Source organism: Hemisphaericaspora subhashii (assembly GCF_019202705.1).
Source record: "Hemisphaericaspora subhashii strain CBS 10753 chromosome Unknown scaffold163, whole genome shotgun sequence".
Lineage (NCBI taxonomy): Eukaryota > Fungi > Ascomycota > Pichiomycetes > Serinales > Debaryomycetaceae > Hemisphaericaspora > Hemisphaericaspora subhashii.
The window spans coordinates 764-15497 of record NW_026057236.1 but is presented as its reverse complement, the minus strand read 5'-3'; the positions used below and the strand labels follow the sequence as shown (position 1 = coordinate 15497).

The window sequence follows — 14734 nt, the reverse complement described above, 5'->3', positions numbered from 1 at the left end:
TAGTGTGTGTAATTAAAGGGTATAGAGTTAATAGGTTAGTTAGAGGAATTATGAGTTATTTTATTTAGCGATAAGAAGTTTTTATTGAGATGGCAACGGCTATGGTCTGATTCATAAGAATTTTTTAGAATGGCTTGAAGGGTTATGATTTAAGACTTTCCATGCATTAATCTGCAAATTTGACTAAAAATTTCTATATCGAGTTCTTTATGTTTGTAAATATTTCAGAATCATATTCTGAAAATCTTGTCTATAATCGTCTGACATTTGGAGATGACAAGAGGCTATGCAGAGTATGGCACAATATCTATTTGGTTTATACTGATATATTTCTTGTGACTACTCACACAATTAGAGCAAAGGCGATGTAAATAGTTCCACCAAAAAAATTGCCAAAAAATGGGAATATTTTTAAAATAGAAACCCAACTCATCGCTACTGCTATTGGATCAAAAGACGAAAGAAAGACAGTTGAAACAAGGCTAATTCCGGAGTAGTCTCGGTAGTAGTCATATGCGACAGTCAATCGTTCAGTAGGTTTTTGTCGATCCTAATGTCAGTTGCTGCAATCCACCAAAAAGAAAAACGCTCACAAATAAACTCGTTCCCCTCTCGAGCCTAAAAAGCAAATCAAATCTAAGCGATAACTCGATTCGGCTATCCAAACACGTCAATCTCAACTGTGACTAAGGGCTGATCTGGGGGTAGTCGTGGACAGGTCTTTACCGTTAGTTGCATGAGTTCACGTAATGCCACGTGAGTTGACTCTTGGAAAAAATCCTTAATGTCGTCCTTTTTTTTATCCGAATTTCCGTTTGTTTTGGTTTTTTTTTCTTTTATAAAATAAGCCATGATGCGTTAAAAAATAATATTTTAGAGCCGTTTTGTGGCTTGTTGATAAAAATATTTCACACATTAGACATATCTAAAGACGGTAAAATTTCAGCCAGTTCTTCTACTCTTGACAGTATGTGCTCCAGAAACTAGTTGTTTGAATAAGATCTAATAAAAGAACCAGACTTAATATTTCGACTGTCTTCTACTGTCCTTTCTCGTCGCTATTACCTGAGGGATAAATGTTTCCAATTCTCCGCAAAAAGGGGACATAAATTGGGAATGAATCGTATTTCAACAACCAAACCTACATGAATACGAACGCAAAAAAGAAAGATTCTTCCTTAAATACGCTTTGTTGTGATACGGAAATACAAAGCCTTTCGCCACAAAACTTTAGATATCAAGATAGGACAAATCGATTTAACCGACCCAGTTATCAATTACGTAAGGCAAAAAATGAGTCAAGCAGCTACGTAGGGCGCGGATATTCTCCCCCGCGTTTGATGCCTTATACTTCTGAGATTTTATTTTATTTTATGGTAGGTGAAAAACTATTCAGATTTTTCATCCTGGAAAACTATTCCAGTTATCCGAACAGATTTGGCAAAAAAAAAAATTTTTCGAGGAATTTTGTTCTAGATGAATTTCATTGGATAAAGATCTACGGTTGTCGATCCGTTGCAACTCGGTATCATTGTTCCCAAAAAGGCAACTATATCCTTTGTCTTTATGTCTCTTCTTTGTAGTTTCTTCTAGCGAGGGGGATAGCCATTTGCCGGTATAGGCCCGGCTATTTCTTCAAAAGGGGTTTTTCATTCTGTGAAGAAAATTTTCACAATCAAACCAGGCTCAAACTTTGAACAATGTATTTCGATAAGCAGGTAACATAGTGTTGAGATACTAAATCTATGAAAATCTTTTGACAGAATGATTGTCTTTTGGCCTTCTAAGAACAATACTCTTTTGTTATTTTTAAATCAATTACCAAATTAGAATACTCAACAAAAGAGGAAAATCCGAGGAAACTCTGCACATGAAAACTCACAGATAGAAAGGAGCAAAATTGTAAAAAAGAGAATGGCACATTTCCTTTGCGTTTGACAGCAGGAGAAAAGGCTCTATTTCGGGATTCAAGCCTGTAATTCCACGGCGATCTGACTGATAACCCCCGTCCCTAAGAAAAAAATCTAAAAGTTTCGATCGGATAAACTGAACTTTCGTGATTTTGTGGAATAAAAGATCAAGAAAAAGCGAAACTGTCTCTTATGAAATCACTTTTTGCAACCTGTAAGTAAGTCACAAAGTCCTCTAATGCCTCAATATAGTGGCATATTATTGTGTAAGTGTTGCGTTGTAAGGAGAACAATCGATTGGTCTGCAACACAAAGTGACGTATTTTCATGGGCAATGTCGATCCGTATGACACATTAAGCTATCAGATAACCACATAAGAGTAATGTTTCCAGGTCAGAAAATTCCATTCGGTATTTGCAAAAGAAACTCCACCGAGTTTCAGATACTCTTCCGTCATCCAATATCATCTCATCTTTTAATATTATTTTGAGAGGCAACGCTCTTCCAGAATCCCGCCTACGAGATAAAGGTACGAATTCTTAAATATTTTTAAACTGTCATTTAGACACCAATTGTTCCTATAATAAAATAATATATTTTTTACCGGGGATATAACTCAAAGCCAAAAAAATGTCGTTTTGTAAAGCGCCTTTTACAGTTTTTGGCAGTCGATCTAAACCAGTTTATATTGTCTTTTCTAAATAAATCCCCATTAAGAATGAGCCTCGAGACAAATAGACCGACAATCTATTACTATTGGATCTAAGCTATAAAAAAACTTTTAATTTCACAATCTTATCTTCAGGCCTTGAAAAAGAAAAGTTGAAAAAAAAACCCTCTAAAGTAAATATTCCAGAGGAAGGTCTTTTTAGATTTTAGATTTGGTAAATATTTTAAAGTTCTTTATTTTTTATTTTTTTCTGCATAAACCTTTATCCAAGAAAATAATTGTTAAAGGGTTATAAAGATTGCTGGAAATCATCTCACTGTTGAGAGTCACAACCCAGAATCTTAAGATAACTTCATTGCAACAACAATTTTCACAATCAAAGTAGTTTGTACGGGAAGATCTGTTCAAGTTTAAGGCTAGTTTTATTTTTGAACATCATATACGCCACAACAACAGAACGTGTCATAATAAGTCATCTTCTTTTTCATAAGTCGCATATACGAAAACAGCGGCAGCGTCACGACAATTCAGATAAACGTCAACCCATCCAAGTTCTGTAAATAGAAAATAGAGGCTGTTCCTGTAAAAAAAAATTTCAACAAAAGGAACGACCATATTATTCTCGGATTATAATTTAGTTATCTCCGGACGAAATCATTCATAAACTGGTCAATTGGAATAGATTCAAGATCCTGATTCGATCACAAGAAGATACAGCAGGATTTCATTTCAAGGTTTTGTTTATCCGCAGTAGTTGCATTACATTCTGCGTTACATTCCATCTCGCTTCCCCCAAAACATTCCCGGTGATTATTGCCAGAGTCACAGGAGAAAGTTCAGACGAAAGGCAGGCCAAAAAAATAATCCCAAAAAAAAAAGAAATTTAAAAAATAATTAAATTTTTTCCCTTTTTCCTCCAAAAAAAATTTATTTTTTATTTTAAAACCAAAGAAAATAAAAAAAATCATCAAAAGATTTTCTTTGCAAAAAAAAAAGCATTCCATTTTATTATTTTTTTTATAATAAAAGCAAACTATCCCATCAAGCATATAAAGAAGGAAAAGTCGCCTTTCTCAGAAATAAGAGGTATTCAAGTATAAGAGTGACCACATATCCCTCCTTTCAAGTTTTTCCACAAACGACCCCCCCTTCCTCCCACCACCTTTTGTTTACTAAGTTAATTATCATTTAACAATTCGCATACTAATTACATATTTTTTTGTTTCCAATATTTACTCCTTGCATATAAAACTAGCCGTGCCCGTGCTGTCATAACTTAAGGGTCTAGATTTTATTATTATTATTACAAATTTATCACACAATGTCAAGTACAGATTCAAAACGAACAAGAGCTTCTGGTGAAGTGCTAGATTTCTTGATTACTGAATTCCAAAGAAACCCAAACCCAAACCCTGAGCAAAGAAAATTTATTAGTGATCGCGCCGGGATGAATGAAAAGGCTGTCCGGATCTGGTTTCAAAATAGAAGAGCTAAAATTAGAAAGTTTGAACGATTACTGAAACAAGGAAGTAATGGTAGCATTCCTCAACCTCCATCTAGTTTATCACTGCGTTCAAGTTATAATCGATATTCAAGTATTGGCTCGGGGGATTTCGGTAGTTTTAGAATATCCCAGTCGATCCCAATTGAGGTAAATGATAAATATTGCTTTATTGACTGTTCTTCACTTTCGGTTGGGTCATGGCAAAGATTAAGAACAGGATATCATGATGAAAGTGTTTTGAAGAACAATCTTTTAAATTTATCTCCATTTACATTAAATTCTTTAATGCATAATGTTGATTTGTTGGTTTTATTATCAAAAAAGAATTTTGAAATCAATTACTTCTTCCTGGCCATTTCAAACAATTCAAAGATTCTATTTAGGATCTTTTATCCTATCAATTCGATCTCAACATGTTCATTATTAGACAATAATATAAATAAAGAAAATAATGAACTAAGATTAACATTAATGCATCAACCAAAATTTTCAGTATATTTCTTTGATGGAATAAACTCAAATTCAAATCAATGGTCTATCTGTGACGATTTTAGTGAAGGTCAACAAGTTAGTCAGGCATATATACAGGAGGACGTAAGCACAACAATTCCTCATGTGCTAGTGGGTCCAAAGAGTTCATTACAATATCTTAATCTGTTTATATTGGAAAATAATCAGGTTTATACTAAGGTAGTTTCACCACCTGCACCTATATCTGTACCAGGTCAATCGGGACAACAAATTGTCGGTCAAGCTAATGAACGTATACAAGACCCCGCTAAAGCCAAATACGAGTATCAAGATGAGTTGATATGGAACGAAAAGCCCGACGCAACATCTCAAAATCAAGGACTATACCCAATAAACACAGGTCCATCCTATTATAATAGTAACAATATCAACAACAACAATAATGACAATAACAACAATGCCAACCGTAACACAGCCAACCCCGCAACTGCTTCTTCCAACAATACAAACGGAGGAGACAATTCGCCATTCTCCATTCACTCCAACCCTCACCATTACCCTTCTGAAGCCACATCACCTCCATCCTCGACTCAACTACGCGCAACTACTGGCCCATTTGACAACCTCACAGATACCAATCCACAACAACAACAACTAATGCGCAACTCAGCCCCAACGCCAGATATTTTCAGTACGTTAAGTGATGGCGCCCATAATGAATACTCAGTTACCTCGGGTCAGACTCCTTCCGCCGCTGCAGCTGGATTATTTATGAATACGAACGATAATGATTCTTTAAATAGTCCGTCAATGAATCATATGGGAAATAATCATGCATATACTCACCAGACATATTCTGGAAATAATGATCTTGTTACCAACGATGATTTCCATCTTGGGTTGGGTGAGTTTGGTGGACTAGGAGAGAGTGCAAACGGGACTGTTGTTGGTGCTGGTGGAACGTCACATCTGGGTAGTAATGAGACTGGAGTAGACAGTTTTATTGATTTTGGAGGCAATTATCCGTAGAGAAACACCAGAGAGGCAAATAGAGAAACTCTGTCTGTATAAGTTAAAAAAAGGAGAGGTTATTTCATTTCTAGATTTATTATTTATTGATTGTCATTCGTTTTAGTAAAAACATTGTATTTATTTATTCTTTTTTTAATTCATCTTAACCGTCATATATGTCTATGTATTGAATAGAGAATTTAATGTATCATTTCAAATAGAATTAATTTCCCATATTGTAAAGGTTCTTCTAACTTTCCCAGATTTTGAACAGGTGGCTAGTATCTTACAAAATCTTTGTCATGAATTCCACTCAAATGCACCGGTACATCCCCATGGAGAGGACTTCCAAGCCATTGACAGTTAATAGCAGGCTCCTCCTAATCTAGATTGTCACTCTCAACATCCAACCCTCCAATTTTCCCATTTATAAGTGAACTTCGACCAACAAAACTTTTGCTTATTACACAACCAATTTTATTCACATCGCCAATCTAATTCCACTAGCGCATGGCTACATCCGATAGCTACAATTCAATACTAATTTGAGCTACTTTAAACTGACCATTGGGTGTTAAAGAGCAAAATACTTATATGCAGGATCGGTAAATTTTGACGGGTGGAAATGGAGAGTTTCAATTTTGTAAGAGGCAAAAGTTGTTACAATTGATTCTCAGCATTGAAAACAACTCAACATGCTAAATTGCCGAAAAGGATAACTGAGTCTTGTTAGACCCCTCTTTTCACAAAATGAAGTCATGTTACATGGTATGATGGTAGTCAGCCACCTTGTACCTATGACACTTCCTTAACCCCCCAGCCAATTCAAAGAAATATCATGTGTCACCTCAGACATCAGTATTTGCAATGATATTGACCAGGTATTAACCAACACTTAGACAGGTACCAAATTGTGATACCCATCTGAAGGGATATAATTTTGGCTTCGTAAGTGGCCTCCCTTCCTAGCTTCAGGCTAGATCTCTTTGCCTTATGTTAGCATGATCACCAAGTATCTGTTCTGTCTCAAGAATGAAAAGTCATATAGTTTATTGTGTACCAATTGTGTCCTCAGAACATCTTCAATAACTCAGAATATCTTCAACAAGATACCAGCAATCTCCTATAGAACTTGATTGAATGTAAATATACGTACCATTGTGTTGTCTTTTGATTGATATGTGAATGATTGTAGTAGTTAATTAAAGAAAAAGAAGAAGAAGAGAAAGAAGAAAACACAAATGGATTTAAAATTTTCTAAATCATTTCAGCGATATTTATACTCTTAAATGTTTGTTTGTGTTCCAAAAATTGCACCCATTCTTTTTGCAGCTTTTCAGCAAGATGCGCTACCACGCATAATAGTAAAAGAGAGCTAGTCTAATTTACACTCCATTGAACCTGTTTGTTCAACCAGGGAGTATTCCAAGAGCGAATGATCAGAAGGGAAACATCAATAATAATCATTTTGATAGTAAAAAGTCAAGAGTGATTAGAATAATTAATGTATACTGTTGCCAGTTGTTGTGATCAGAAGTTGCATTTTTATTTTGGTTTGGGCTGCTAACATCTTTGGAAGCTAAAGATGTTCCAATATGATTTTTTAATGCAAGAATGCTTGGTTCATCTAGGTTAATGCTTAAATTAGTTGGGGGTCTTGTACAATTTTGCTACCATATGTTATTGGTTGGGGTTTGGCATGAAAATGCAGTATTCATTTCATTATCTAAATATTAGTTTAACGTTTATTAAAGCCAATACGGTAAGATAGTACATTCGTTGATGAGTCTCTTCGAAATAAGGGAGAGAAGTAAACGCCTTTACACCAGAAGATTGCCTGTTGAATTTGAACCTACAACAATAACAATACGTCTGGCTCCAAGACAATTGCTGTTCAAAATACAAACCTTGGGCCCAAGGTATATTCACATAGGTAGGGACAACTCTTGAGATTCACCAAGTTTCACTGTGTGTAGTAAATATCTGAAACCAGTTAAAGCAGAGGAGGGGGATGGTGTTCAGAAAAAGTTTCAAAGTTTGAGTTTAGAATTACGATAACAAAAAGCTTGTATATAATCTGAGGAAGAAAATGTAACATTGTATTTTTTCGGTTGGAATCTTCGGTAGTGTTACAGCAATAGCCGTCGAAAAAAAAAAATTGATGACAGTTGCGGAGGTGGGGGAATTTACAAGACCTTCATGTGATTCCTATTTTTAACTCTGCTTCGACACGATTAGTTTGGTTGTTTCTCCACGTCTTCCTTTATAGAACTTTACTTATATATACTCACTTAATTGCTAGTTTCCTTTTTGCTATCTATTACCAAATACATCCCCCAACATATAACAAATATTACATAGCAAAAAAACATCATGGCTGAAAGAAGATTATTTAAAGAATATAAGCAATGCAAAAAAACTCCGCCAAGTTTATCCAATCCACAAATCATCTCATTAGCACCAGTAAATGAAGAAAATATATTTGTATGGCATTCGACAATAGCCAAGCCAGATAAAGCTGCTAATGAATATTACTATGGAGGACAGTGGGATTTAAGTATAACCGTGAGTCCTCAATATCCAATGGAACCACCAGTTATTAAATTCATCACGCCAATTATTCATCCAAATATTAATGCAACTACGGGAGAAATATGTTTAGATATTTTAAAGAAAGAATCTTGGTCACCTGCTTGGAATTTACAATATTTGATTACTGCAATTTTAATGTTATTGGATTCTCCAGAACCTGATTCTCCATTAAATATAGATGCAGCAAATCTATATCGTCATGATACTGTTGCATTTGAGAGTTTGATACAGTTTAGTCTTTGGAAATATAATTCATTTTATAGAGGAAATAACCCAGCTACTGCTGCAGGTTCTGGTAATGTGGACACCGCCACAACTACTTCTACGGTCAAAGCTACGAAATTAAGTCGAGATATTAGCGGCTCAAAGAACTTAACTATGGTAAATTAGATTTTGATCTGGTGACAGACAGAGTTGTTTGTATTTCCCTTAAAAGCATATAGTCACTTCAAAAATAGTTATGATTTTTTACGAATTTGTTCATCTATTTGTATTCCCTTTTTTAATAGAAATTATGAAAAATCCCCTATCTTATACTACAGTAAGAACAATATCATTATTGTATTATCTCTTATTCTCTCTGATATATTAGTTTGATATATTAATCTTGCATGACGTGTAAATGCATGTTGTGTATTAAATCAAAATCCTATTATACAATAATTACAAAAAAAGACCAAGAACATATATGGGGGTGGGTAGGATCAATAACCAACTTCCTTAACGTAATCTTCTGGCTTCTCTTTCGGATTCCATTAAACATAAAATGTCATTTTCTCTAACTGGACCTTTAACATTTCTGACAATGGTTCTGGTAGCATCGTCAATGAATTCAACTCTGACTTGGGTGACACCACCTCTTGAACCGGTTCTACCTAAGACCTTGATAACCTTGGCTAATGTAACTTGAGATTTAGCTTCCATTTTGATTTAGTTTGCTATGTGTATAAGTTCTAGTTCTTAATACCAAATTAGAAAGATGAAAATTTTTTTTCACTTCTTCTTTTCTGCTTCTGCCCTCTTGAGAAATTTTTTTGGTGGTGGTGAAAATGAGAAAGAAAGTGTTTTAACTATGGTCGTGTAACTAAACTCAAAAATCAGTGATAACCTAAAAAAAGTTCATCCTAGGTAGGGTAACCCCCTTTAAACATACTGCATATAGGCAGACATATATTAATATTATCATAGGCCATCTGGTTGAAGAACAATCTTGATTAATCATGGCTATAAGATTCTTTCTATAATATTCTCTATAAACTAATTAATCTATATACTTAGTGGTCTGAGCTGACAAATACCACCGGGACTTGAGACTGTGCTGCAGGCGAATCAGCGGTAGCAACAGCGGCAGGAGAAGCATCAGGTGGTGGAGTACTACTGGACATATATCCAGAATCATTTCCTAAATTAAACATTGGATTGTCTTTCCCTCTCATATCATTACCCACCCTCCCTGGACTCACAAATGGAGTGTCCAACACCTCTTCATTTCTTCCTTCTTCTCTCTGCTCACTCCCGGAAATAGCACGATCGATTGAATCATTTCTAAAACTGACATGTTGCTGTTTCAACAATGCTTGTTGAAGTTTGAGATAATGTTGATGCTGTTGAGAAATTAGACTATTATTACTATTGTCTTTATTTTCCTGTGACGTAGCTTCTGGGGACGAATGTCCCGAGGAAACATTCCCGGTCTCGGGACTCAGTGTGAGATCACTAGTTCCAAATGAATGTTCGAATGGGTTCATGTCATGATGTTCTCCTATTGGTGTCTGAATCCGGGGTGTAAACATTCCCAATAATTTAGACTCTTCATTATGGTTTACAGTCAAACTATCGCGAGATCCTGCTACAGTTGGAGCAGGGGATTTCTGGGGTTGAAGACGTTGTTGATGTTGTTTCTGGAGGAATGCAAATCTTGCATGGTGATTATTTCCGAACTTTAATAATTCGGTTAGATCAGCATACCATTGGTCGAACTCGCTTTGGGTTAAACATTTGAATTTGATTTTCTTTAATGGATTATCGGTTTTAACTAATGTGAATTTATGTGATGATGAAGCATCTTGTTTGGATATGATGAAATACTCATTTAAATTGTAGGAATTGATTGGAGTCATATCAGGACCAATGAATCCTCCTATCTTTTCTTGTGACTTTTTGGTAGTTGCTGATAACACATCATCATCATCGCATTTGAATTCATGAAGGTAATTACATGATAATACGTAATAATGTCTAGTGTAATTCTTTAATAATCTTGATTTTTTGTAGATTAATCCGAATCTAATACATTTATTCTGAATTGAATTTGCATAAGGCAATGTGATAGTTTTGAAATTCCTTATTTCTCGTTTTGGATTAACATCATTGGGTCTGATGTTATTGATGAAATTTGGATCATTCATAATGAAATATTCCCAATCATTAGTTGAAGAATTCGATATTTTATCTTTTAAAAATTGATAGTATTCCAGATTTAACTGTAATTTACCAAACTTATCCACTACCCAATTTAATTCTTTTATAACATACGTAAATAAGTCCCGTGAAATCGTTTGAAGGTTCATATATGATGCAAACATATAATTTTCAATTAATAATTGATTCTTGATCTGGTAATCCACACGTAATTTTATCAATAATGGATCATCCAACCCCATGACATTAATTGCTTCTTCGTCATCTACATTTGCTTCATCTTCGATGAGTTTTCCCTTCATAACTGGATTCTTGGCGTTATATAATTCAACAGAATTACAATATTTAGTTAGGATTTGTCCAGTGTTTGAAATTTCTTTGGATAAGTCTGTATTTGCAAAGGATTCATTTGTTAATGAGTGCTTTATTTCTTTGATTTTCGATGATAATTGTTTCAATAAAGTTTCCAATCTTGGGATTAACTTGTTATTCAAGTCACGATATAACTTATGATTCTTTAAAAACGAGTCTTGATGATGACTTAACAATAATGCTGGAAGATTGGTATACATTGAATTCGGTGGGAAGAAATTTGTAGGAAGTTGAATATCATTGGTATTAATTTCAGTAGTGTTTACCAAGTTTATACTTGATGCCGAAGTTGCCATGGCCACTGCAGGTGGAGGAGAAAGTCCCAGTTTTAAAGATACACTTGAACTAGCTCTCTTATGAGTTTGAGCCATATTCTTCAAGAAAATTGCCGAAGTAGCTGACTTTGATTTGGATAATTGTGGTCTCTTATCAGCACCAGCACCAACTGGAGGAGAAATTGCTATTGAAGAAGAACTATCCAGACTATCTTCATTGTTTAAACTAGTATTGGATAGATTCTTACGTAGTTCTTTAGTAGGAGTAGTATTACTAGCGGAGGGTGTTGTTAGAATATCTTGAATGATTTTATTTGGTAAATCTTTACAACCAGGAAATGAAACACTTGAAATTAATTGAAAATGTAAATTTGATTCATATTCTTTAACTATTGCAATTTCTTTTAAATAATAAATTAATGATTTAATAAACAGTTTCCAATACTTAAAGAAATCAACCAACTCATCGATTGGTTTAGTTTCAAATGATGGTAGATTATGATAAAATGGTGATTTTGGATCATTGGGTGGGAGCACTGTCTCTTTGATGAACTGGTAGTGTGACGTCATCTTGAAAGTTCTAGTTTATCTCTGCTGTTTCTATCTATAAGTTGTCATGAATAGTTGATAGTAAATAGAACTACAAGAGCGTATCTCTATTTATTTATATAATGTAAGATAAAGGCTATGGTGTTAATTTGAAAGGCGTAACCTGTCGTAAAATCAATTATTTATAGATGTTTTTCTGGAAATCTACGGTAATTATTCCGAGAATTTTTCTCATCGTTGACTGATTTCTCCGAAAATCAAATCTAGACTCATGATACGACATCCCGTCACATGACTATACAGATCCTAAGCATCTTCATGTTATGATTGAAGATGGTCAGGATTATACTAAAAATCCATATTCTTTCATATAAATTGTATTTATATACATTATTTCATTAGAGAACAACTATTTACAGACATCTTTAACCGAGTCTTGACGTCAAAAGTTTGATATCATCGGTTCTTGTATTAAAAAATGTTTCTAATAATGATTTATTCAATTCCATTACACTCTTCATATCATCAGGTATATCACCTCTTAACTTAGCTTTATTGAATTGTTCTTGCAAAGTTTCAAGTTTATCTAAAATATCAAACCCTTGTTGATATTTCTTCATTTTGAAATAAACATCAAATTGTCCAATTAAACAAGCGACATCATTAGATGCCTCTACTCCCAATTTAAACCATTCCAAGGCTTTTTCAAAATTCTCAAATATATTCATTTCTAAAAACCCTAAACTTTGAAATGATTCTTTAAGTCCCTGTGATGCAGAAACTTCCCAATGATATTTGGAAACTCTTGGATCAACTTCAGCATATAATTGTCCTAAATAATAATGAGCTTTAATGGTATATTTATCAATCTCCCCAAATCTAATAGATTTTTCAAAATATAATTTAGCTTGTTTTAAATCTGGATGTTCTCCATAACTAAAGTAATACATCCCAAGGTTACAATAAACATGACTTGCCATTATGGTATCTGGTTGTAATTTTATAAAATCTAACCAATACTCTTTAGCTTTCTCATGTACATTCATTTCAAATGCCAAATCTCCACCCATCTTAAATACCAATGGATGTTTCAAGTCAGTCAATTGTTTAATTAAATCATTAGCGTATTGATAATCTTCCTTGGTAACCTCTTGTCCTTTTACTTTCTTCCTAACTGTTTCGAATGCAAGTATAGTAATTGCATCATTATCACCCAATTCAGCAGCTTGTTCAACTAATTCATTTTCTAACCTAACTAAATTTCGATTCATACTATGTGTCATCACTCGAATTGATCCAAGTACACTCTTAAAGGTCATTAAATCACTAGGCTTCACATATTTAGGAAACTTTATTTCACTAGGAGTGTCCAAATTATCATAGATTGTAGATAAGACAGGCATCATCTTTTTATAAGGTAATCTGGCATCATTATCGAATAAGATTCGATTGATTGTTCTTTTCGATGGAAGAATTGAAAGTAGTGAAGGACGGGATGTTATGTCTGATGGCACTTCTACTGACAGCGAGTTAGTTGCAGTGGAATACAACCGTATGCTTCTTCTGACAATAGGTCGTATCATATTTTGTATGTGTCGTATGAATGGATAGACTGTTCAATTGAGAGAGTCAAAATTTGGTTCGCTCTAAAGACTTTTTTTTTTCAGTACCAGAGTCGTACCAGAGAAAGCATATTTTAATACGATGATCTATTTTTGTAAACAAAGCGAAACAAACCATTTCTCATTAGTACAACCAGAAACACATATTTATAGCTAAGTATTATCCAATGACTCTTGATGATTTAAATACTTATAATTCTGAAAATGAATTGTTAGCTATTGATAAATCTACAAGGACTAGATGGACAGATACAGATTCTTAGAAATTACAATGGACCTGCGTTTCAACTGAATAATTTCAAAGTCTCTGGCTCTTTCGCTTGGGAACGTCATAGTTTGCATTCATCACGTTCTGCGTTCCACTTCAATTGGCTTTGGAACGCCCCTACTGTGGCAATTGACCATTAACAATCCCTTCTTCTGAATGCTGCAGTCAACAAACTAAAGCTCTATCTCTCATTCAATTCCCCGTTCGTATTCCATTGATCCCAGAGTGTTTCATCTGTTGTGAGTATCCTCCTTCCAGGGGCTCAATCCTCCGAGAAATTGCAAGTAAGTTCAAAATTTCATCCATCAACGCCAAGTCAGCATTTTCTCCTATTGCTCATCTGGAGGTACGCTGATCTTGAAACATGCAAGAATATTTTTGAAACAAATATCTCCTTTGAAAAAGAAATCGTCAGCCAATGATCTACATTTAGTAAACATTTTCTACTAGCCATGGAAATAAAGCTGATGTTACTTGGGATATTCATGTGTTCCTCAGCTTGGCGAGTTTTCCAAATGGCATGATTTGCAAAGCTAACAAACATTTATTGCAACCTGAACTGACCAGTTTATTCAATTAACACATGCTAGATATACGCACACATCAGAAAGAAGGTCGTGAGGTTGTAGATTTCTTTTTGGGTTTCATTCATAAAATTCCGACAAGTTTATGAGCGATTAAATTGAGAGTTAATTTTTAACACAATATTTTTTTTTTGCAGCCATTGTCAAATCCATATTTGGAAGGTTTCATGAAACTACTACACATCAAAAGAAGCTGGAACACATGTTATCTTGACGTGTTTCTTTACATGTTTCAGTGTCATAGAGAGAGATTTTAACCTATTTAGGAAGGTGTCTGTTGGCTCTATATAGTTGCTTTTTGTTTCAACACTGAGCGATAACCACAAATTATCCATCCTCAAACTCATTCCAAACAACTATAAATATGACTTCAAATCTCTTTCTTCAAATGATTTAAACTTTTTCTTTCTTTCTTCTCATCAACAAACAAACTATTATTACAATGGCTGCTCAAAACAAAAACTCAAAAACTCAATCTAAAACT

General features: G+C 34.3%; 5 protein-coding genes across 5 annotated transcripts; 2 read left to right on the top strand and 3 right to left on the bottom strand. All coding sequences in view use genetic code 12, as the record gives it.

Annotated features, from left to right (window-relative positions):
• Positions 1-3902: 3902 nt before the first annotated feature.
• Positions 3903-5585, top strand: GRF10 (Grf10p; the record flags this gene model as incomplete). Its single annotated transcript, XM_049405613.1, has 1 exon — positions 3903-5585. One exon carries the CDS (start codon positions 3903-3905, stop codon positions 5583-5585), a length of 1683 nt encoding a protein of 560 aa, XP_049264788.1.
• Positions 5586-7940: 2355 nt separating this feature from the next.
• Positions 7941-8549, top strand: PEX4 (E2 ubiquitin-protein ligase peroxin 4; the record flags this gene model as incomplete). Its single annotated transcript, XM_049405612.1, has 1 exon — positions 7941-8549. One exon carries the CDS (start codon positions 7941-7943, stop codon positions 8547-8549), a length of 609 nt encoding a protein of 202 aa, XP_049264787.1.
• A 330-nt stretch (positions 8550-8879) lies between these two features.
• Positions 8880-9083, bottom strand: RPS28B (40S ribosomal protein eS28; the record flags this gene model as incomplete). The annotated part of the gene is made up of 1 exon (XM_049405610.1): positions 8880-9083. The coding sequence occupies one exon, from the start codon at positions 9081-9083 to the stop codon at positions 8880-8882; it is 204 nt and encodes a 67-aa protein (XP_049264786.1).
• A 350-nt stretch (positions 9084-9433) lies between these two features.
• Positions 9434-11797, bottom strand: J8A68_001915 (uncharacterized protein; the record flags this gene model as incomplete). The annotated part of the gene is made up of 1 exon (XM_049405609.1): positions 9434-11797. The coding sequence occupies one exon, from the start codon at positions 11795-11797 to the stop codon at positions 9434-9436; it is 2364 nt and encodes a 787-aa protein (XP_049264785.1).
• A 404-nt stretch (positions 11798-12201) lies between these two features.
• Positions 12202-13359, bottom strand: J8A68_001914 (uncharacterized protein; the record flags this gene model as incomplete). Its single annotated transcript, XM_049405608.1, has 1 exon — positions 12202-13359. One exon carries the CDS (start codon positions 13357-13359, stop codon positions 12202-12204), a length of 1158 nt encoding a protein of 385 aa, XP_049264784.1.
• Between the last annotated feature and the right edge of the window lie 1375 nt (positions 13360-14734).